Source organism: Lithohypha guttulata (genome assembly GCF_036872675.1).
Source record: "Lithohypha guttulata strain CCFEE 5908 chromosome Unknown scaffold_4, whole genome shotgun sequence".
Taxonomy (NCBI): Eukaryota; Fungi; Ascomycota; class Eurotiomycetes; order Chaetothyriales; family Trichomeriaceae; genus Lithohypha; species Lithohypha guttulata.
The window spans coordinates 174,294-194,751 of NW_027042753.1; the positions used below are offsets into that span (position 1 = coordinate 174,294).

The 20,458-nt window shown below is 49.2% G+C and overlaps 7 protein-coding genes and 1 non-coding gene across 8 annotated transcripts; 4 read left to right on the forward strand and 4 right to left on the reverse strand.

The window, feature by feature from the left end:
* Nucleotides 1-478: 478 nt before the first annotated feature.
* On the forward strand, nt 479-1,653 carry LTR64_005229 (uncharacterized protein; the record flags this gene model as incomplete). The annotated part of the gene is made up of 4 exons (XM_064899569.1): nt 479-523; nt 575-685; nt 744-864; nt 917-1,653. The coding sequence occupies 4 exons, from the start codon at nt 479-481 to the stop codon at nt 1,651-1,653; spliced, it is 1,014 nt and encodes a 337-aa protein (XP_064752881.1).
* A 250-nt stretch (nt 1,654-1,903) lies between these two features.
* Nucleotides 1,904-2,585, reverse strand: LTR64_005230 (uncharacterized protein; the record flags this gene model as incomplete). Its single annotated transcript, XM_064899570.1, has 2 exons — nt 1,904-2,125; nt 2,172-2,585. The coding sequence occupies 2 exons, from the start codon at nt 2,583-2,585 to the stop codon at nt 1,904-1,906; spliced, it is 636 nt and encodes a 211-aa protein (XP_064752882.1).
* Nucleotides 2,586-2,874: 289 nt separating this feature from the next.
* Nucleotides 2,875-4,262, forward strand: APM4 (clathrin associated protein complex medium subunit; the record flags this gene model as incomplete). Its single annotated transcript, XM_064899571.1, has 2 exons — nt 2,875-3,211; nt 3,259-4,262. 2 exons carry the CDS (start codon nt 2,875-2,877, stop codon nt 4,260-4,262), a joined length of 1,341 nt encoding a protein of 446 aa, XP_064752883.1.
* Nucleotides 4,263-4,583: 321 nt separating this feature from the next.
* On the reverse strand, nt 4,584-4,672 carry LTR64_005232. Its single transcript has one exon. It is a non-coding gene; the product is annotated as a tRNA-Gly (tRNA).
* Nucleotides 4,673-5,144: 472 nt separating this feature from the next.
* On the reverse strand, nt 5,145-6,827 carry GSH2 (Glutathione synthetase; the record flags this gene model as incomplete). Its single annotated transcript, XM_064899572.1, has 2 exons — nt 5,145-6,459; nt 6,526-6,827. 2 exons carry the CDS (start codon nt 6,825-6,827, stop codon nt 5,145-5,147), a joined length of 1,617 nt encoding a protein of 538 aa, XP_064752884.1.
* Nucleotides 6,828-7,609: 782 nt separating this feature from the next.
* On the forward strand, nt 7,610-12,418 carry LTR64_005234 (uncharacterized protein; the record flags this gene model as incomplete). The annotated part of the gene is made up of 3 exons (XM_064899573.1): nt 7,610-10,922; nt 10,967-11,196; nt 11,252-12,418. 3 exons carry the CDS (start codon nt 7,610-7,612, stop codon nt 12,416-12,418), a joined length of 4,710 nt encoding a protein of 1,569 aa, XP_064752885.1.
* A 652-nt stretch (nt 12,419-13,070) lies between these two features.
* On the reverse strand, nt 13,071-13,594 carry LTR64_005235 (uncharacterized protein; the record flags this gene model as incomplete). The annotated part of the gene is made up of 2 exons (XM_064899574.1): nt 13,071-13,165; nt 13,234-13,594. The coding sequence occupies 2 exons, from the start codon at nt 13,592-13,594 to the stop codon at nt 13,071-13,073; spliced, it is 456 nt and encodes a 151-aa protein (XP_064752886.1).
* A 3,096-nt stretch (nt 13,595-16,690) lies between these two features.
* On the forward strand, nt 16,691-18,803 carry LTR64_005236 (uncharacterized protein; the record flags this gene model as incomplete). Its single annotated transcript, XM_064899575.1, has 4 exons — nt 16,691-16,877; nt 17,048-17,133; nt 17,184-17,564; nt 17,616-18,803. 4 exons carry the CDS (start codon nt 16,691-16,693, stop codon nt 18,801-18,803), a joined length of 1,842 nt encoding a protein of 613 aa, XP_064752887.1.
* Nucleotides 18,804-20,458: the final 1,655 nt, after the last annotated feature.

Here is a 20,458-nt window from a genome sequence, read left to right on the forward strand (position 1 = left end):
TCGTCACTCAACAGCAACGTCACTGTTGCTGGCATCCATGTTTTCGAGTGTCGGGCCGTAACGGAGCATGTATATCACTCAGAACGAAAGCACAGCAAGCATCCAACTCTCAGTCAGGGCGAGGAAGTGAAAGCAAGATGAAGAATGTGCAGTCGGACAGAATCGGACACAAGGGGCATTGGCGGCTGGACATCTCTTTCAGGAACGTTCCGTTGAACCCCGGGAGGAGCAAGCCCCGCATTGTACTTTCCAACGAATGTTTACACCAGAACGCAGCTGCCCTGCGATATTGTAGTTGCGGAACCAAAGACTCGAATAGAGATTGACTTCTTCTCTTCTGTACCAATTCTTCCACAAGCCCAACACTCTGGCCACCTAAGCATCTTTCTTGAACAAGCAGAAGCAAAGCTTCAAGGCAATTCTACAAACCAAGCAGACTACTACACTTCTACCCCACACTTTCTAGAAATCAGACGAGATGGTGAAAGCTGTTGTTCTCGGTGCCTCCGGCGGTATTGGTCAGGTATGAGAGTCCTACAGTGATAATGAAATAGAGTCAAGCTAACCAGAATAGCCATTGTCTCTGCTCTGCAAGATCTCCACGCTCATCGATGACCTCGCCCTATTCGATGTGGTCAACACTCCAGGTGTGGCAGCAGATCTGTCACACATCTCCTCCAAAGCTGTAAGAATACAAAGTGACACTTGAAGCTCGAAAAGAAAACAAGGCTGACGCTGCATAGAAAATTGAGGGCTTCGTGGCCGCCAAGGGTGACATGAAAGGCGAGACAGAAGAGACAGAATCAGCTAAGAAGAATGCTCTGACTGGTGCTGATGTTGTCATCATCCCAGCCGGTGTACCAAGTATGACCTTCTCGCACAGTTCTCTGTCCGCAGCTGCTGACTTCGTCAACAGGAAAGCCTGGTATGACCCGAGACGACCTGTTCAACATCAATGCCAGCATCGTCAAGGGTCTCATCGAGGCCTGTGCCAAGTACTGCCCAAAGGCAGCCATCCTTGTTATTTCCAACCCAGTCAACTCCACCGTTCCTATCGCCGCCGAGGTTTTGAAGAAGGCTGGTGTTTTCGACCCAAAGAAACTGTTCGGTGTAACCACATTGGACGTTGTAAGAGCTGAGACATTTGTTCAAGACATCTCAGGCGAGAGAAACACGAGCAAGGTTGATATCCCAGTCATCGGTGGTCACTCTGGTGCAACGATCGTACCGCTGTTCTCTCAAGCCAAACCGTCGGTCAACATCCCATCGGAGAAGCTCGATGCTTTGGTGAACCGAGTGCAATTCGGTGGTGACGAGGTCGTCAAAGCCAAGGACGGTGCCGGCTCCGCAACTCTGTCAATGGCATATGCTGGTTTCCGGTTTGCTGAGTCGGTAATCAAGGCCATGAAGGGCGAGAAGGGCATCGTCGAGCCAACCTTCGTCTACCTACCAGGTGTACCAGGTGGTGAGGAGATTGCCAAGCAGACCGGCGTGGATTATTTCTCGGTTCCTTGCGAGCTGGGACCCAGTGGTGTGGAGAAGGCCAACAACCCTCTAGGCACAGCCAATGACTACGAGAAGAAGTTGATCGACGAGGCCATCAAGGGTCTCAAGACCAATATCGAGACTGGTGTCAGCTTCGCCAAAAAATAGTGAGTACGGCCCCCAGACTTCCCAGAGAGTGTTTTTTAACACTGATAGAATAATCTGCTAGGGTTGGTAGAGTTTGACGAGATCATGCGAACGATACCTCAGCGCAGTCAAGAGTCGTCCAAGCTGTAAAGGCAGCCACTACTTCATGAAGGTGAACAAAAGCAGGCAAGCCAAGAATAGACTTCCACACTTTTTCAGTCCTCATAGCTTTTCAGCCAGCAAGGCCGGTTTCAGATGTGGAAAAGTTCACTCATGTCTTCTGAGGAACAGTCTTGATCTGAAAGACAGCCATCGGTAGCTCATTGGTTTCCGCTTGCACCGTCGCCTTCATACCAAGACTTGAAAGTACACCTCTTATTATGCCACAGGGAAATATGAGGTGCGGTTGTGCTCGTACAGTAGCTTCTTGAGTTGTGTGCATGCTCATTCTCGAGAAGGGCCGAAATTTGCTGTCGGTCAAAACGTAGACTCCCTGCCAGATGTCAGCCATATTCACCGGATATCGCCAGCCCACATACCCTGTGATTTGTCTTGAGATTGTCAATTTGTTTCTTGAAGACGATTGTCCAGATGTCCTTGCACAGAAACTTGATCACATCCAGATGGTCGGAAAAACGTGGTCTATTTTTGGAAAACCGCTCGCTCAAACCCAACCCAACCCTGAAGCCTAGCTTTTCTAGTCTGAAATAGACACTGTCTTTGAACACTTCTGTCTCAGGTAAACCGTCGTATGTCGTTGGAATTGCTGTCCCTGTAGTAGAGGTATTTGTCTTCGAGGATGCCTTGTTTGTGATACTAGGCTGGTCGAGTGAAGCTTCATATTCTCGCGCAAGACGTTCTGCCATAGGTACAAGCTCGATCAGAAGGAGTTCGAAGCAGGACATGGCTACATATGCTGAGTCGGGCTCTGCAGCGAGTTGTGGTTGCGCCATGGCCGAGCGAATTGACTCCCTCGCTGGGATATGGTATGGGTGATTGGAGGATCACTTTGTCGCTTCATATCATGATCGCAAACAAGAGAAGACACGTCCAGTAGGTTCAGAGCATTTATCAGGCCATGACAATGTGCAATGCTGGTTGTCGCAAAGGTCAAACAAGTTGAAGTACATGCGCTCCTACTCCGCCAAGCACAGCTTCTCCTACTGATTTGCTTCCTCCATCCCCACCTCTACTTTCTTTCTTCCATGGATGTGCTCGGTACTGCTCGGCTGAGCCTCCATCATGTTAAGCGGCATTCTCGTCTTCAATCAGAAAGGCGAGAACCTGATATTCCGCGCCTTCAGACCTGATTGTCGCCCACGACTGGCAGACATCTTCCGCATCCAGGTCATATCCAACCCTCAAGTTCGTTCACCTATCCTGACCCTCGGCTCCACTACCTTCAGCCATGTCAAACACGAGAACATCTACATCACGGCAGTCACTAAGAGCAATGCCAATGCTGCGATCGTTTTCGAATTCCTGTACAGGTTTATTAGTCTGGGAAAGGGCTACTTTGGGAAGTTTGATGAAGAGGCTGTGAAGAACAACTTTGTGCTCATCTATGAGCTACTAGATGGTCAGGAATTTCAAGAGCCAGTCGAGAAACAGACTGACAACGAGCAGAGATTCTGGACTTTGGCTACCCTCAAAACACCGACGTCGATGTCCTCAAGATGTACATAACTCCAGACAACATCTCCTCCGCTATCCGGTCCGTCTCTTCCACGACCCCAGGCGATTCCGTCTCCAGAATTACTATGCAGGCTACCGGCGCACAGTCATGGCGCAGAGGAGACATCAAGTACCGCAAGAACGAAGCCTTTGTTGATGTAATAGAGGATGTCAACCTTCTCATGTCTGCTACAGGTACTGTCCTCCGTGCGGATGTCTCTGGTCAGATTGTTATGCGTGCATATTTGACCGGCACACCAGAATGCAAATTCGGGCTCAACGATCAGCTCCTCCTTAATCAAGTCGGTGGTCCCTCGTATGGTGAAATCGGAAATCGTGATGGTTCTCGCAAAGCCACGAAAGCCGCTGCTGGCAGTGTCACTCTGGAGGATTGCCAATTCCACCAGTGCGTGCAACTCGGAAAATTCGATCAAGACCGGACTATCAGTTTCATTCCACCAGATGGAGAGTTCGAATTGATGCGCTACCGAGCCACCGAGAACGTTAACCTCCCTTTCAAAGTCCAAGCCATCGTCCGCGAAGTAGGAACCACAAAAGTCGAGTACTCAGTCGCCATAAAAGCAAACTATGGTGCCAAACTCTTCGCTACAAATGTCCTCATCCGCATTCCTACTCCTCTCAATACAGCTGCGATTAATAATCGCACAACTCAGGGAAAAGCCAAATATGAACCTGAAAACAACTGTATCATGTGGAAGATTGCTCGCTTTGTAGGAGGCAGCGAATACGTCCTCAGCGCGGAGGCCAGTCTGACTAGCATGACGCAGCAGAAGGCCTGGAGTCGGCCACCACTGAGTGTGAACTTTAGTCTTTTGATGTTCACGAGTTCGGGGTTACTGGTGAGATACCTCAAGGTGTTTGAGAAGGGCAACTATAGTAGCGTCAAGTGGGTGAGGTACATGACCAGGGCTGGGAGCTACGAGGTCAGATTTTAGGGTAGGAGGAAATGGCACAGCGAGCACCTTGATAGGAACAGGTTCAGTTAGGTCCGGGTGATTTGTGGTAGTTGAACAAGGACACCATAATCCCAGGAGCGTTGTAACAGCAAATCGCTGGTATCAATGATTCGCTCACCACGAAACGCAAATCATCCTCCTTCCGGAAATCAGTTGCAATCCTTCAAAACGAAAAAATCATATCTCAAAACAAAGCAACTGCATGAACAGATGATATCATAATGCGCATACTTGCCTGTTGAGCTACTTTCTTCTCCTTCACTACACAAATGAACGCAGAACCAAAGTAGCAAAAAAGCATGCTGCCATCGGGATTTGAACCCGAGTCTCCCGCTTACCACATACTTTGTGATGGGAGGCGGGTATGCTAACGACTGCACCATGGTAGCCGTTAAAGAGTGTATCCATTGGTGCTAGTTATGTGGTGGTGTCGATTATGCATCAAAAAGGACAAAGAGACGAGGATGTGAGGTGGCGGCGAGGGGGTCTGCAGCTACAGTGGCGATGCGAACAGGGTCTAGGTATCACTAGGTCAAAGTGGGGCAGGGATGCAGGCGGATAGGAGAGCAGAGGCGGGAAGAGGCGGGCACGGACGGGCTGATACAGACAAGGGCTATGCAGTTGTTCGGTGCCGGTGAAGCGAGTTTCAGTGGTATGGTGAAAGCAGTTGTGGTTTAGGAAAGACTTCAGGAACAGGCTGCGCAGCTTGAGAAAGTCTTTCGCAGCTATGTATGGTCTAGTATCTATCTGGCATAGCAAGCAGGTAACCACGACGGCTGGCAGTTCATGTCTCAGCACTTCTTCGGCGAAGAAATGTCCTCAATGTCCTGAGTCTGGCTCGAGATAGTCAACCTTCGTCTATCACACTGCCTCTTCATACAGGATCAAGCTATCGAGACTACTGAATCCAGCCGCCACACCTCCTTCGTCACTATCTCTGGCTTTCGTCCTCAACAAGTACCCACCCATTCGATTCTGCAAGATGTTCTTCTCTTGACTACCAACTTTACTCCTCCAGAGACATGTTCCAAAGATGCCTAGCTCACTGATAACATCTCCGCTCACAATCTGTCCGTCGCTTCTCAGGGCTACGTTTCTGGCTTTACTCGGCGGTTGAATGAGCTCCATCAGAATATACTGCTTGTATTCCTTTTCGCTGATACCCTTAAGGAAAGTGGGGATATTGGAGCGGTAGATGTTGTTACCGCCACCTTCACGCTGGGGCTTCAGAACGTGTTTCTGGGCAAGATCAGGGTCGAGAGCGATACGAACACCCTCGGAGTCAGGACCTTCAGACATGCTGTATTGTGGAGCGAAAGAGGCGCGGAGGCTGTCGAGGGTCTCTTTGGACGTCTTCGGAAGGAAGCGTTCGAGGTGGGAGGGGTCAGTTGAGGTGAGAACTTGTTGGACTTTCTTTGAGCCGGAGAGGTGAAGGAGTATAGACGGGCATTTTATGGCAGCACTGCGTTCGAGATGATGGCGTGCTGCCCAGGCGGCGGGGGTGTCGTATTCTGTTGGTGCGTAGAGGGCACGAAAATAGACGACCGTAACCTCATATCGAGCATTCGGGTTGGCTGGATGAGTATAGATCAGCGGTCGGGAAGGGTTCTCGCTGCTTGCTGGAATAGATGTCTGGCTGAGTATTTTGCTGGTCGGAATACGAAAGGTCGGTATCTCGCGATTAGTGGTGCGTATATGCTGGGACAGGGCCATCTGGTCGAACAGGTTGCGCTCGTTGTCTTGAACTAGGAAGAGAATACACTGAGGCAATGGTGGTGAGGTTCTGGAGTCTCTGTATGACTGATGAGCTGTGATAAGAGCTGAGGCGAGAGTGTCGACAGCTTCATTGGTCGGTGGATAGCCGCCAGACGTTATGCTTGCAGATGTCGCTGTATTGAAGAGTGGGTGAGGTGGGTATGAAATTGAGTGGGTTGGATCTGGATAGGTAGCAAGTTCTCTGTGCAGGTCGCCAACTCGGACGGCGAGACCGCCGAAAGACGATGATATCGTGTTGAACTCGACCTGCTTCAAGGATGGGGACGAGCTATCGTCTGGGACGTGAAGCATGTAGTCTGACCGAAACATACCAAGAGAGAGATCCTGAACATAGCCTTCCTCTTTGACCTGAAGATGAATCTTCCATAGATTGGCAAGGAAATCGTCCACCTCGACTAGCCTGTTAATCGTCAGAAAATCTTTGGGTAGAATGGGGCTTTTGAAACAGCATTAGTGGTTGGCATACTCTTTCATAACTTCACCCAACCACTCCTCATCGGTAGCAATAGCTGCGTAGAGTTCATTGTAGACCTTCTGCAGATCCTCCGCTTGCTCGAAACATTGCTTTGGAAATGGGCTAGGGTACAATGTCACGGGAGCGTTAGTAGCCAGGACATGATTAGGATTACTCTCTTCGCTGACGATAGACGGATTCGGCCGGACCGTCAAGCCATTGAAGATCGTCCAATCTTTTACAGTCTGTGCAAGATACTGAAGTTGATCATCAGAGACTTTCGGCGGATACGAGTCCCATAGACTAATTCCCATTGTTGTGTTACAGGACCAGGGTCATTCAGATCGACTCTGGTTATTCAAGTTTTTGATATCGTGCATGAGAATGTCGTTGATGGCTCAAGAGATTAAACCTAATTCTCACACGCTCTGCGCTTGGCGAGCTCCGCTTCCTTGGAAGCAGACACGACACTGGACCCGACAAACCTTTGCCTACCAGCTATATTGCGTGTACAACATGGCAATTAAGTATGCAAGCCGATGACTAGATGGTTGAGTGGTTTTTCCTGGACAGTTTCTCCTACAATGCGGATTTTTATGCTTCGACACCGACTCTATCACCATCTGTGGCCGCCAGAATTCGTGCGGTCGTGCTCGGAAGTAGGATAACAGTGCTTGAAGGTCGGTGCTCTTCTAGAGACCAGACTGGAGTATAGAATCGGGTACAGGTCTGGGACAATCCCTGAGCGTGAAGTTTGTGACAAAGTAAGAGTGAGGTGGTGACGATTAAATGTCCTAGAGTGGAAGAAGATCTTGATGAATGGTTGAAGGGTTCAATGGCGATGCAACTCAGCTTCTATAGTCTCGAGCTGATCAGAGATACTGGAAGACGATCAGGAAAAGAGTGTTCGGACGAGTGCCAGTATCGTGTGAAGGGCGGAGACCTCGGCAGGGACGACTAGACGTGACTATTGCACATTGGAGGAATACAACACTTTGAGCCTGAACGTCTCTGGTCTAACTCGGCACATTCTTGCTTCAGTTGCACCTCACTTGCGGCTGAGTCATCGACGCGCCTGCACTACTATTACCTCGACATGTCCTTCCAAATCCACCATCGACCTTCGAGTCGACAAATCAACAAGATGGAACAGCCGGATTTACCAGATCCATCTACTTGGTCAGTCGATCAAGTCGTCGATCAGATCTGTTGTTCCACCTCTGCAACTCGTACCAAGCTCCAGATCAAGCCGATCTTGAACCAGGACGTCCTCGAACCAATCCTCAGAGCCAACGACATCGATGGAGACAACCTTTTGTCTTTAGAAGACGCCCATGTTAAAGACGATCTAGGCATTTCTTCCTTCGGGCAACGCCGCGAGTTAAGAAGGATCGTTCAATACCTGAGGTCCGAATCTGTCCTCTACAACCAGAACAATAGCAATGATGACAAAAAGTTGAATGTGACCTCCAGGACTCGATTGCATTCAGAGCGAGAAGAGAGCACATCCGAGACAGATACCACTCCTCATGATGAACCTGAACTTAAGAAGCGACGTGTTGTGCCTCAGCTCATTTCTGCTCAACCTGTCACCAGTCTCGAAGATTTTGATCCTGCTGCACTGAGTGGGGAATGGCAGGACTTTCTTGCTAGACACAAAGAAGACTCCGAAGATGAAATACTTAGACCCTACAATGAAAGCGATGTTGAGAAGACTCTGGATAGTGACGACTCATTCAATGACGACCTCGACTCCGAGCCTGGAATCCCAGATATAGCGCCGGAGTTGGCACTATCTCAACAGGAGGTCGATCGGCTTATTGACGAGGCGATCGAGGACTACAAGCAGGCTTGGCAGGCTACAAAGCAAATCAAGAAGCACAAGACTGCATTGGCGCGCTGGAAGCAGGCTGCAAAGGCAAAAACACGAAAACCGCAGCAGCACGCCCTGCAGATCGACCTTAGTAAATTTCGGACCCGTCTGGCTAAATTTCGTGCCTCGATTGCGCACCCTTCTATGAAGTACACCAAGAGCGATGAAGTAAGACGGATCTGTCTCAATATACAGGCTACTGTGGAGGATATCAGCGAACGTGAATACTATCTTGAAGTCCTCGAAAACAACACTCCTCCTACAATCCCACTACTTTCGACAGTGCCAGAACACATTGCACAGCCACCTGAAGGACTTGCAGAAGACGACGAAGTTCTGTCCTCATCCAGTAGTGACGCAGGAGACTTCACCGACCAAGTTGATGAAGACGAAATGTCATTGGCTTCAGACTCTGAGGGTGAACTTTCTCTACCCTACGATCCAACTGATGACGATTGGAGACCTCAAATACCTCAGCCTGCAGCTTCATTGTCCAAACCAAAGTCTGACGATTCTTACATCGTCGATCTCGACACGAATCTTGTACCGGACGATATGTTCCCAGATACATCAAGGTCCAACTCACAGCAAGCATCAATGCCACCCGCTCTCCCTACCGACATCGCCATGCAGTCGTCGCCAATGCCGCAAGCACAACATGACGTCGTTTATTTTCCCAGCACACCACTCAGAAATGTCTCGAGACAACCAGGCCAACCTCAAATTAGCTATGAAGGTGAAGAAGATGATGAAGAAGATTTCGATCTCGACCGTCATCGTCTTCCTCAAAGCAGATATCGCCAACAGGGCAATACTCTTGCCGATGCAATCACGTTGGGCAGCTCACCTTCAGAATCCGTGCACAGTGGTGTCTCTGGTAGTAGCATCAGAACGCCACCTCTCAACTCAACAACGCCTACTAAAGTCAAACAGGAGCAGTCTCAGCAACGGTTCCCTGACATACAGGAAACACGAGCCAAGAGATGGGCGGATGTCAAAGACCCTTTCGAAGCATTGTGTAAGGTGGTTTACAGGCACAACAGAACAAATGCTCGTGACGTCTTGGAGATGGCATCGCGAATACCCTCGCATGAAGTACCTGGACACCTCAAGGTCCTCATCAGTCAGATAGAGCAGATTGATCCTGACGAAGAAGACATTCCAGCGAACGCTGAGGCTGAGATCCTATGGACGTTCTTCTTCATGGTCTTCGCTTGCTGTAGAGGTTGGAGAGAGGTCTGGGATGTGGAAGAGGAATTCCGTGATGCTGCCTATGAGATGACGGATGAAAAGGCAGACGCCTTCGACAGGATACTGAGGCCTTTGTTACGACATTACATTACCGCTCCAGCAAACATGCAGATGCCACAACAGCAAACACAAGATCATTCTCAACTACTGCCACAATCGCGCACCAGCGAACGGGACCTCTTCGCGTTTTCGACCTCAAAAGGTACTTCTTCGAGACTACAGCAGATTGACGATACCTCTTTAAGTGACAGTAACGCTGAGATTGAGATTGGCGACTACGAATCGCCAATTAAGAGACGAAGACGTGCCGTCGAACAAGATCAAGAAGCTCTTTCTCAGCAGAAAGACGACCAGGCGCGTGTCCAGGAACAGGAAGCTCGACGGCAACTCCTAATGCAGAGACTCCAAGCACAAGACTTGTCACCTGTTCGTCTAGTGCCTATTCATACTGAGGAGCCGATAGTTTATCTCGACCCTCATATCGCCCGAAGAGTGAAAGAGCATCAAGTCGAGGGTATTCAATTTATATGGCGAGAGTTGATCATGGACCCCAAGCATCAGGGTTGTTTGCTTGCTCACACCATGGGTCTAGGCAAAACCATGCAAGTCATCTCTTTCTTGGTGACCCTGGCTAGAGCCAACCAAGCTTCCGGTGAATCAATCAGAAATTTGATCCCCAACCATCTGCGTGGCAAGAAGGCACTTGTTATCTGTCCAGCAAGTCTCGTCGACAACTGGTACGACGAGACATTAATGTGGACTCCTCCATCAGATCCAGACCTACTTGGTGCGCTCTACAGAGTGTCTGGTTCAAGACCTGTCAAAGTCAGAACAGTCGTCGAATGGAATACCAATCCGGGTATACTGATCATCAGCTACGAGAGTTTGAAGTCATTGCTCAAGCCGTCACGGAAGAATGACAATCTGGACGAACTTGCTATGCTTGAGAAGTCCCTGCTAGAAGAACCATGTGTTGTCATCGCCGATGAGGCACACAAAATGAAGAATGCTAGGTCCGCTGTGAACAAAGTTGCTATGAGATTTGAGACATCAAGTCGTATTGCCCTTACTGGCTCGCCACTGAACAACCATCTCGAGGAGTATCATACCATGATCGACTGGATCGCACCAGGTTACCTGGGTACCCTAGTCCAGTTCCGTGCCAAGTATTCCGAGCCAATCGAGAGAGGTCTCTATGCTGAGAGCAGCAAGTATGACAAGAGAAATTCGGTTAAGAAGCTCTACGTCCTCAAACGAGACCTAGGACCAAAGATCGATCGAAAAGGTGTGTACTAAACTCTGTATGATGCTTCCATGCTAACCTGGTAGATATATCTGCCATCGCGAAGGATATGCCTCAAAAGACAGAATTTTTCATCACTGTCCCTCTTACGGCTCTTCAACAAGAAATATACACAATGATGGCCCAGCACATTCTTTCTGGTGTCAGCTCAATTGATGGTAAGAAACCCAAGTCGAACACCGCACAGTTGTGGCAGTGGCTCGCGATATTGTCGTGGCTTTGTAACCACCCTTCGTGCTTGGTTATGAAGTTGAGGGTAAGTCTACGGCGAAATCGTTCTTGACCACAAGGACGAGGCTAATGATGATCAGGAAAGGAGCGAATCGGATGAGTTCAATACTAATTATGTTGGTGGCGATAATGAGGATTTAGATCTACCTGAGAACCTCGATGTTCAAGGCTCATCAATGGAGGCACTATTGCCTAAGTTCTTAGAGCTTTTCCAGTCCATTGGCATGCTCAACCAGCTCGAAGACCCTACCTTGTCGACACGCTCTATGGTGACGCAACTTTTGATCGAAGAGAGCATTGCACAAGATGAGAAAGTCTTAATATTCTCTCATAGCATTCCTACGTTGAATTTCCTTCAACACATGCTCGAGGATATGCAATGCCGGCATTTGCGAATAGATGGTAGCACAAACGTTGGACAGCGACAAAATGCAACCAAGGTCTTCAACGAGACTGCCGAATACAAGGTCTTTCTTATCTCTACTCGCGCCGGTGGTCTAGGCTTGAATCTTCAGGGCGCTACCAGAGTCATCATCTACGATTTTGGTTTCAATCCTAGCTGGGAGGAACAAGCCATTGGTCGAGCGTATCGACTTGGTCAGAAGAGACCCGTCTTTGTCTACCGTTTTCGCGCAGGCGGAACTTTCGAAGAAGCCTTGTACAACAAATCCATCTTCAAAACTCAACTCTTCTCGCGCGTCGTCGATCAGAAGAACGTTATTCGTCATGGGTCAAAGAAGATGGAGGACTACATTTTCGAACCAAAGGAGGCAGAGCAAGTAGACCTCTCCGAGTGCAGAGGAAAAGACGCACTCCTCGACCGCATTATCGATCAAGCTCCAGACGCAATTCGTAATCTAGTCTTGACCGAGACGTTTCAACGTGAGGATGAAGACGACGTTATCGATGACAAAGAGAAAATCGAGCTCGAGCACGAAGTTGAACTCGAACGTCTTCGACGAACTGACCCGGCCAAATACACGGTCAAGATGGAACAACACCGAGCGAAGTATGGACGAGCAGATGCTGCACAAGCGCCCGTTGGCAGAGCAAGGGATGAAAAAGGCAACTGGCGTCCGGGTTCGGTTTCGATGCCATGGCTCATTCCGCAAATAGGGCCTAATGCAAGGACGCGTGAAGACGAGATTCTGAGAAATGGTGTGACTCAGACCGAGAAGCACTTGGATGAAAACATCAAGGCTACTCCGACGATGAAAAATGGTGAGAACAAGAAACAAGGACAATAAGACAGTCGTACCTGTGGGTGACAGCTAAGAAGCCGAGGCTGATGTCGAGAATGCTGGCAAGCCAGACGACTACAATCCGGAGAACAAGCGTTTCCTAAGTAACCAAGAGGCAGCTGCACACCAAGATCAAAGTGGGATCATGACTAGTCATAAATATTGCGGCGCGATGTGTTGTATAGCAACAAACGTGACGACACTGTGGGACTTTTGTTGAGCTTTGACTGCTGAGCGTACAGAGATGGTTTGATAACTTTAAGAAGCCACGCATGGAACCGCATGGAAACAGAGTTGAGCTATCATCGCTCTATCCCTCCTTTGAACTTGAAAAGAGAGTGCATTTTGATCATAGAACAACTACAGAGTCAATCACGATGATATCTGATGAGAAGGAGACAGTGGTATTGATTTTAGAGACATTGACTTCTCAGAATGCAGCAAGCATGTCCAGATGCGTGTTTGTGCTTGTTGTCCGTATTGTTGTTCTCATCTGAATTGCCCCTACTGCGCGAGCCTTGTGTTCCTGCCTCATCTTCAAGCCATAGTCTGAACACACTCTGCGATTGGTGCGATTGACGTGTATTGCATTAAAGGTCCCACTCCTTCCTACGCTCCTCCTTCTTCAGCCCCTCCCCTCGATGATGCACGGATAGAATCATTCCTCCCCTTCAGCCTCAATCAGATTGTGGAAATCGTGATGATACTCAAGTACATTATCATCCGGCACAACAGTTGGGAACCGTGATGGGTCTAACAAAAAGAGTCAGCACGAGTACTAGCCTCAGGACTTTGCACTGCAAAGTGCAGGTTGAACGTACCACGAGCGCCAACATTTCCGGGCTTCTCTGTCCACCTCTGATAGATTTGCAAAAGTAGAATAGCAAGAATTATGCCATATGTTGTCTTGGGGCGTGTGATGCTTCCAATGATGACGAGGGTAACCAGGAAGCGAGTGGAGACTGCGTAAAGAAAGTCTTTGCAGGGTTGACGCTGGGATGCTGCTCGACCGGTATTATTGTTGCTTTGCTGCTGGAAGACCTCCCTGGTGAACCTGATGCTGAAGTAGGTGGTGACGGCGGTTATTCCAAGCATCTCTGATGAGTTCGACGTGAGGAAGTAGGTGATGATCAAGGACATGATGACCGTGTGAGTGATTTCGATGATCTTTGCCAAGGTCATCTCTGGTATTCGTGGTTGAGCAAAGATGAAGTTTCTGCTGGGCGTTTGACTTGCTGAATGGACCTTGTAGGAGATTGTTGAAGTGGACTTGTCTTCGAGGTTGGGTAGTATTGTGTGTGCAAGGGGAGGTGTGAAAGCAGAGCAGCAGTTGTGCTTGCTATAGCCATCCTCTAAGTTGTCTCTCATGCATAAGAGAAACAAAGAGACGTGAGCTCAATAGCATGTCGGTCTTCCCGTCCGAGCACATTAATTCCGGATGGTTCTGCAACGGTCTCTGCTCTGTACAAGACAGTTTGAGACAATGTTTGCTTGCAGCTGTTTTAGTGCTGAAACCACGACAAAGGAGGGTCATGTCTGTCAGAATTGAATGTTCGAGAGCAAAACAGAGAGCAGTAGAGCAACTTCTGAGATCTGGCGGCTTCTGGACCTTGTACATGGAACTTCATCAGTCGACACCTGTTTACCAAGATTGCACCTGAATTCTCTATTGTGGCCGTCATGATCCATCAAGTTCTTGAGCTTTAGCGAAACTCTCAATGCTCGCGAGGCTGAGCACCAAGAAGCCAAGTTCTTCTCTTCCCACATCGAAGACTTCCCACCAGGGTACTTCTTCGTCCACCAATACAATGCCATGGTCACGCGCGGCCAGATAAATAGCTGCGACAGCTAGCTGATTGGGTTGATGGGTCAAATACAAGAACTGAGGACTGAGCAAGGCTGTGTTGAGATGCGCCAGTGTCCTCTCTGCGAGGTCCTTAGTCGAAGCGGATAGAGCTTGAAGATAGGTTAGGGCGAAGGTGTATGGTAGCACGACTTTGGTGTCGAAGCCAAGGGAGACGAGGATACTCTTTTCCGCGATGAACAGCTGCTCTCGTCGTCTCTGATATGTGCCTTCGGAGACAAGATATGTGTTGGGATCTGGGGAATCGTCGGATGGGTGGCCGGAGGAAGAGATGAACCGCAAAGGCGAACTTGTTGTCGAAGTCAAGAGTCCGTAGACATTAATGACTGATCGTGGGGAAAGGTGATAGAACGAGTCTTTTGCTGCTAGATAAACAGCTCCTGAAGAAGCTCTAATCAAATTCGATTCTGCACTATAATCGGCGATTTTCAGTAAATCAGTATCGGAGTCGGCGATGAGATGTCGTTGAAGCAAGATGATTGAGATCGCGATGACTTCCTGGGGCAGTCGAAGGAGGATACCTGCCGTTCGAGTGACCAGAGATACTTGAAAGATAGCGGTGTTTGCTTGAGCAGGCTGATCTTGTTGACCACGATACGCTAATAATTGTTTTGAAGAGACAAGCACGTTGCATAGTGGTGCAAGGGAGGTATGTCGAGCCATCCTGCCTCTTGAGGCTCACATTGCTCTGGAATTTCGATATATCAACGTGGACAGAGGATCGTGGCTAGAGATATGGGCGCCGCTGTAGGCTTTTTCGAGGCCCCAGGTAAAACTTCGTTGTCCTCAATCAATAAATTTGCAATTTCTCGTACTCACATGATCAACGATCACAATCAACGCACAAGACCACTACTACTACACCAAACCTCTACGAGAGTCGCAGATACACTACATCAGTCTTTCGCATAGATGCCGTCCTGGTCCAAGCAACGCGAGTGATGGATCTGTCTTGTAACAAAAGAAAGTCTGGGCCTGTGGTCGCGGAAGTCAAACGCTCTTGATATCTACAGACATACAATTTCAAGGGCATTCATAAAAATACTCAAGCACCTATCTTAGAAGCTTTTTGATAAGCATAGAGCATATACAGAACAGCCTAGATTTCGCTGTAGCTGAAGAGAATAGGCAGTGTCTAATGTCGGCTAACACGAAGCCTGTTCGCAAAACCACAATTACCAATGGCTAGACCTCAACTTCATCAAACGATCCCGCGTTTGAGTGTTACATCTCAGCTTGGGTTGAAGCTTCCGGGTCTTTTCCCCTGATACCTTCCTGCAAGCTTTCACTGCCAATCCCTAGAGTGCGATTAAATCGTGCAAGCAGTGCAATATGCGCACTGAGACAGCAACCGCAAGCTCGTGGCTGGAATTCGCGGTGTGACAGTGACAGTTAGTCCGGCTGATGGTGAAGGGAGCTGGATAGATACTAGTGGTGCATCGAGGAATGTCGTTCGATCAACGATTCAGTGGGAAGTCAAAGTAGGTGCTGGTACGGCGTCGCTGATACCTGTATCTCCTCCGACACAGGCTATTGTGACAATGGGATCTGCAAATAGACTGTGATAGAGTCACGATTGAATTAGGTGAATAGAAATAGACAGAAGTGCATACTATCTAGGTAGGTTCAAGGTGAAATCGCAAGAGAGCCAGAGAGGGTGCTCCTACGAGAACCACAATAGTACTCGCTTTCATTTGCACCTTGCAGACGGCCATTGTTTCACAATACTAGTAGACCATCAGTACTAAGGCTCGTGATCAAAGTACGGCCGTTACCTTATGCTTCTCCAGAGTTAGTAGCGGTCAGGTGTTTGAGCTAAGGCCTCCTCTGCTCGAGCTTGCCGTATTCGTAAACCAGGCTTTGATAAGCAGGTCGGCGCGGACGGCCTAATCAGATAGCCAGGTCACAAAGGCAGGTCTGAGATGTGACACCGACATGATGGGTAAGACAGCTGATATCGCATATATGCCTTTCGTAATGGTGAGGAAACCACGTTCAGCGTCGATCTTGTGATGTGACAGCGGTGAGGAAAACAAAGACCTCACTTTTGTATACGGAAGGGAGTTTGGACGAGCCTGGATAAGTCGGCTTCAAGGCAAGTTGGCTCCCGAGTTTGGTGCAAGTCAAAGCTAAAATTGTGCAGTGGCGTCCCCTGGACAGCTTAGGTGCCCAATCCCAGCTCGGTCGGCACGCGTCCTGACTATGTCATGGATGAGTAACGGATGTAAGCCATGATCTTCGACCGTCAGAAAGAATTGTGCAGATGGAAGTCGGGTCTCGTTACTCGTCCATGTCGGCCAAGCTCTCATTACTGACAGCGTGCGCTCCGTGCCTCGTTGTGCTATCTTTACTCAGCCTCCGTGCTTTACGTGTCTGAGAATTGCTTTGCGCTCTTCCTATTGACTCGAATCGCAATGGCCCAGCTGTATCGAACTCTTACCGGCTCGTCGCAGAAATCAGGTCAGACCAATGGGTCTGGTCTAGCACCTCCGGACCTGGCCCAGATCACAACTACGAATACTCGAACTGGTGTGCTGAACCATCTCTCAGAGCATCAGGCCTCGTTGCTCGACGAATTCAAAGAAAGGCTACAGAAAGACGGTTGGTGGAGCCCGGATGGAGTGAATGGAAAGCCTACACACGACGATGGCACACTGCTGTAGGGATTCCTGGCTGCCGAGCGGCCTGGAGATGTTAGAGCTGACTTGAATGCAGACGGTATTTACGAGCTCGAAAGTTCGACATAACAGGCGCAATCGTACAATTTACAGATACTGAAAAATGGATGAAAGAGCAACGCGTTGAGGAACTCTACGAGCACTTTGACGTTGATTTCTTCGAAAGAGCAAGGACGCTGGTAAGCTCGATTTGCTATGAAATGCAAGAACTCGCGCTGACTGGAGCCAGTACCCGCAATGGACCGGCCATCGCGACCGTCGAGGAATTCCTGTCTACGTCTACGAAATCAAGGGCTTGGATACTAAGAGCGTCGACAAATACCAGAAAGAGTCAGCTGCGTACAAGGCGAAGCTGCCCAACCACAAAGACCTCTCTACTGCCCCGAAGCTTCTTCCACTTTTTGCTCTTTACCACAACCTACTCAACTTCATCCTCCCATTTGTCTCAACGTTGGAGAGACCGAAGCCTGAAATACCTGTGACGAATTCTACCAACATCGTCGATATCCATGGTGTTAGTCTAAGGCAATTCTGGAATCTCAAAAACCACATGCAAGACGCTAGTGTCCTTGCGACTGCTCACTACCCAGAAACATTGGACCGCATCTTTGTGAGTATAGACTTGGACAAGTCAGCGAATACCTCCTGCTAACAAGCACAGATCATTGGTGCGCCAAGTTTCTTTCCAACCGTATGGAGCTGGATCAAGCGCTGGTTCGATCCCGTTACTGTCTCCAAAATATTCATCTTAAGCAAAGCTGAGGTCACGCCAACTCTGGAGAAGTTCATGGACCCTACATCGATACCGAAAAAATATGGAGGTCAGTTAGACTGGCAGTGGGGCGATATACCGAACCTTGACGCTGAAACTCGTGCTGCTCTTGAACGAGATGGTAATAAAGGTTGGGTCAAAGGTCCAGCTCTGTGGCTGAATGGTGAACGAGTCGTGGTCGGCTCAGAAAACGGCAAGCTCAGAAGAAGTGATAGAGAAATCGCTGAAAAGAAGCCTATTGTCTACGCTGCCGATTACACAGAGGCGCCTGTCCACCCCGATAAAAGGCTTTCCGTTGTCTCAAGCGGTCGTAAAAAGAGCTTGGATGTTGCTACAAATCCAACCGCGAACGGCCATATCTCGAAGCCTTCACCGAGTCCACTACCGGAGGAGGACAGGCAATCGACATTACCTTCTCCTGGAACAGGAGCAACTGTATCTGCTAGTGCTGGCGCAACCAGGCATGCTCAACCACCGCCAGCGCGAGAGCAACAAGCACCCTCTCATATACCGACGGCAGAAATCCGAACTGCACCTATGGCCGATTTGCAAGTCCACTTGCCCAGTAACCAGGCAGCACTGCCCGCAACAACAGCTGAATACATCAGTCCTACTAAGTCCGCCGAACAGGTCGCACCTCCACAAGCATCCCCTTCAGTATCGTTACCCACCTCGGCACCAACCGAGCAGCTCGAGACTTACGAGTCAAGAGCGCATGGTACAGGCGCCTCAGCAGCAGAGACTGCTGCAGCCACGTTCGTCTCGTCCCAATCCACGACTATGAACGACATATCGGCGGCTCCTCCTGGCCACACTCAGCCTGGTCCACTATCTGCGCATACAGCCGAGGTCAGCCGGGCCATTGCTCGCAAGCTTGAGCTCGAATCTACTGTCACCATACCCGCTACAGCAAACGGCGCATTACCACATCCGGACGTCGTCGTTGCCAGTGATGCTAGCAAAGGTCTAGCTATGGAGGCCGAGAAGCTTTCTCTGAGCAATACACACAAGAGTCTGCACGCGGGCCGACCTCAGCCTGAACGCTTCGTCACGGCTCTTGAAGTTCCGCAAAACTGAACAAAGCCAAAATGGCAGGAGACTCCTCAGACTTTCTGACGATCTGCAAATTGGACATGTTTGCCTACAGCTAGGATATTTTTGTATTTCAGAGCATTTTGTTTTTGACCTCGACCAGCTGCTCGAGTGAGCGATTTTGCAATGCACGTATATAGATTTGCCTATCAGCATGGCCTGGCTTTCTTGTGGGTATATAATACTAGGTAATTGCAAGGAGTTATTGCGATCGTCCAACATCTACAGTCGGTGGCTGGAGAAGGTCACGCTGCTGCCCGTGTCGGAGAGCCCGTGGGATATAGAGATCACATCATCAGCATTGAGTAAACAATCAATTTCAGTCCACTTCCATGCATCTGTCCTTTGATCCTGCATCTCCTTGTATACCCTGAACATCGCACATGCACTTGCAGGGGGATCTGGGAAGGTTCGCTCGTGACTAACGTCCAGATGCATGGAAGGTACTAGCTGAGTCATCTTCAGCACGTGTAAGACGACCTCTTGGAAATTCAATCGGCCGAGATAGCGATTTGTGGTCCGTTCAAGGACCCTGAATGCGCGCAGGGGTCCGCGGGCTGCCGTGGCGCCCCAATCGACCCTCAAAGTCGTTGTTTGAGCAAGACCTCGTCCTCGTGCAATCTTTGCTTCAGCATTGTGACTACGCTGCTTCAGTAGAGAGAAATCTCTTTCACGTCCAGATGCCAATAGCTAGCAGGAAAGCCACACGTATCCGGCCTTTAGGAGCTGGGTCGTGGGCTTAACTCCGTCCATGGACGAAGGCTCCATTCCTCCTCGTCCGTGTTCAAGCAGACCGAGTTTAGTTGTTTGTGGCTCCACCTGCAATGCAGTGTGTCACCTAACAATTTCCGATAGTCTGAGATCGTAGTCAAAGGATGGTAACAGGGTCTTGGACTTCAGGAAAGTGTCGTTATTGCTGACTGTACCTGTCGGACTTTCCTAACGAAGATGGACAAGACCTGGTGAGCATCTTGTGATGACACATCGTTCAATGCTATTCTAGGTTGACTACTCGAGTAGAAGAAACATTTTCAAGAACTTGGCAGGCCCGAATTTCGAGTCATGGCAAAAACGGCAAAAACCTACCACATCTTCCAGGTTCTGATGTGCAGCTGGTTGGTGCTCAGTAAAGTATATCGAACGCTCGGTCTTTCTGAGGCAGGTTCGGCGAACCACACGGAGCCTTTTTTTCCGGATGATCATGTCATAGTTGCTGTTTTGGATGACCAGAAATCGGAGGCATCATGCCTCTCGTACTTTCTGAGGAACCTACATGTAAATTAATGAAGTGGTAGATGCATACCCGACATCGATAATCTCACGTCTCTCACGAGTCGCTTGCATCTTCTGGCTTTGAGTTGAACCCATCCTCTCGTTTTCCTGTCGAAATTGAGCATAGACGTGTTCGTGTTGGAGGTCGCTGCTCTGCACCAGATCGCGGTACAGTTGCAAATCGACTACCAGTCTCGATCATCGGGGGCCTAAATCCATCGCCCTATTGTCCAGTCCTTGTCTATAACAGCTGCCAGTACACTTGCTTTGGTGACGTTAATACAACAGCTTCAGTTTCTCGGCATGAGCGCTTACATCGATCGGCATTGGTATGAACCCTGCGAGTCGTTATGGACCATTCTGCAAAC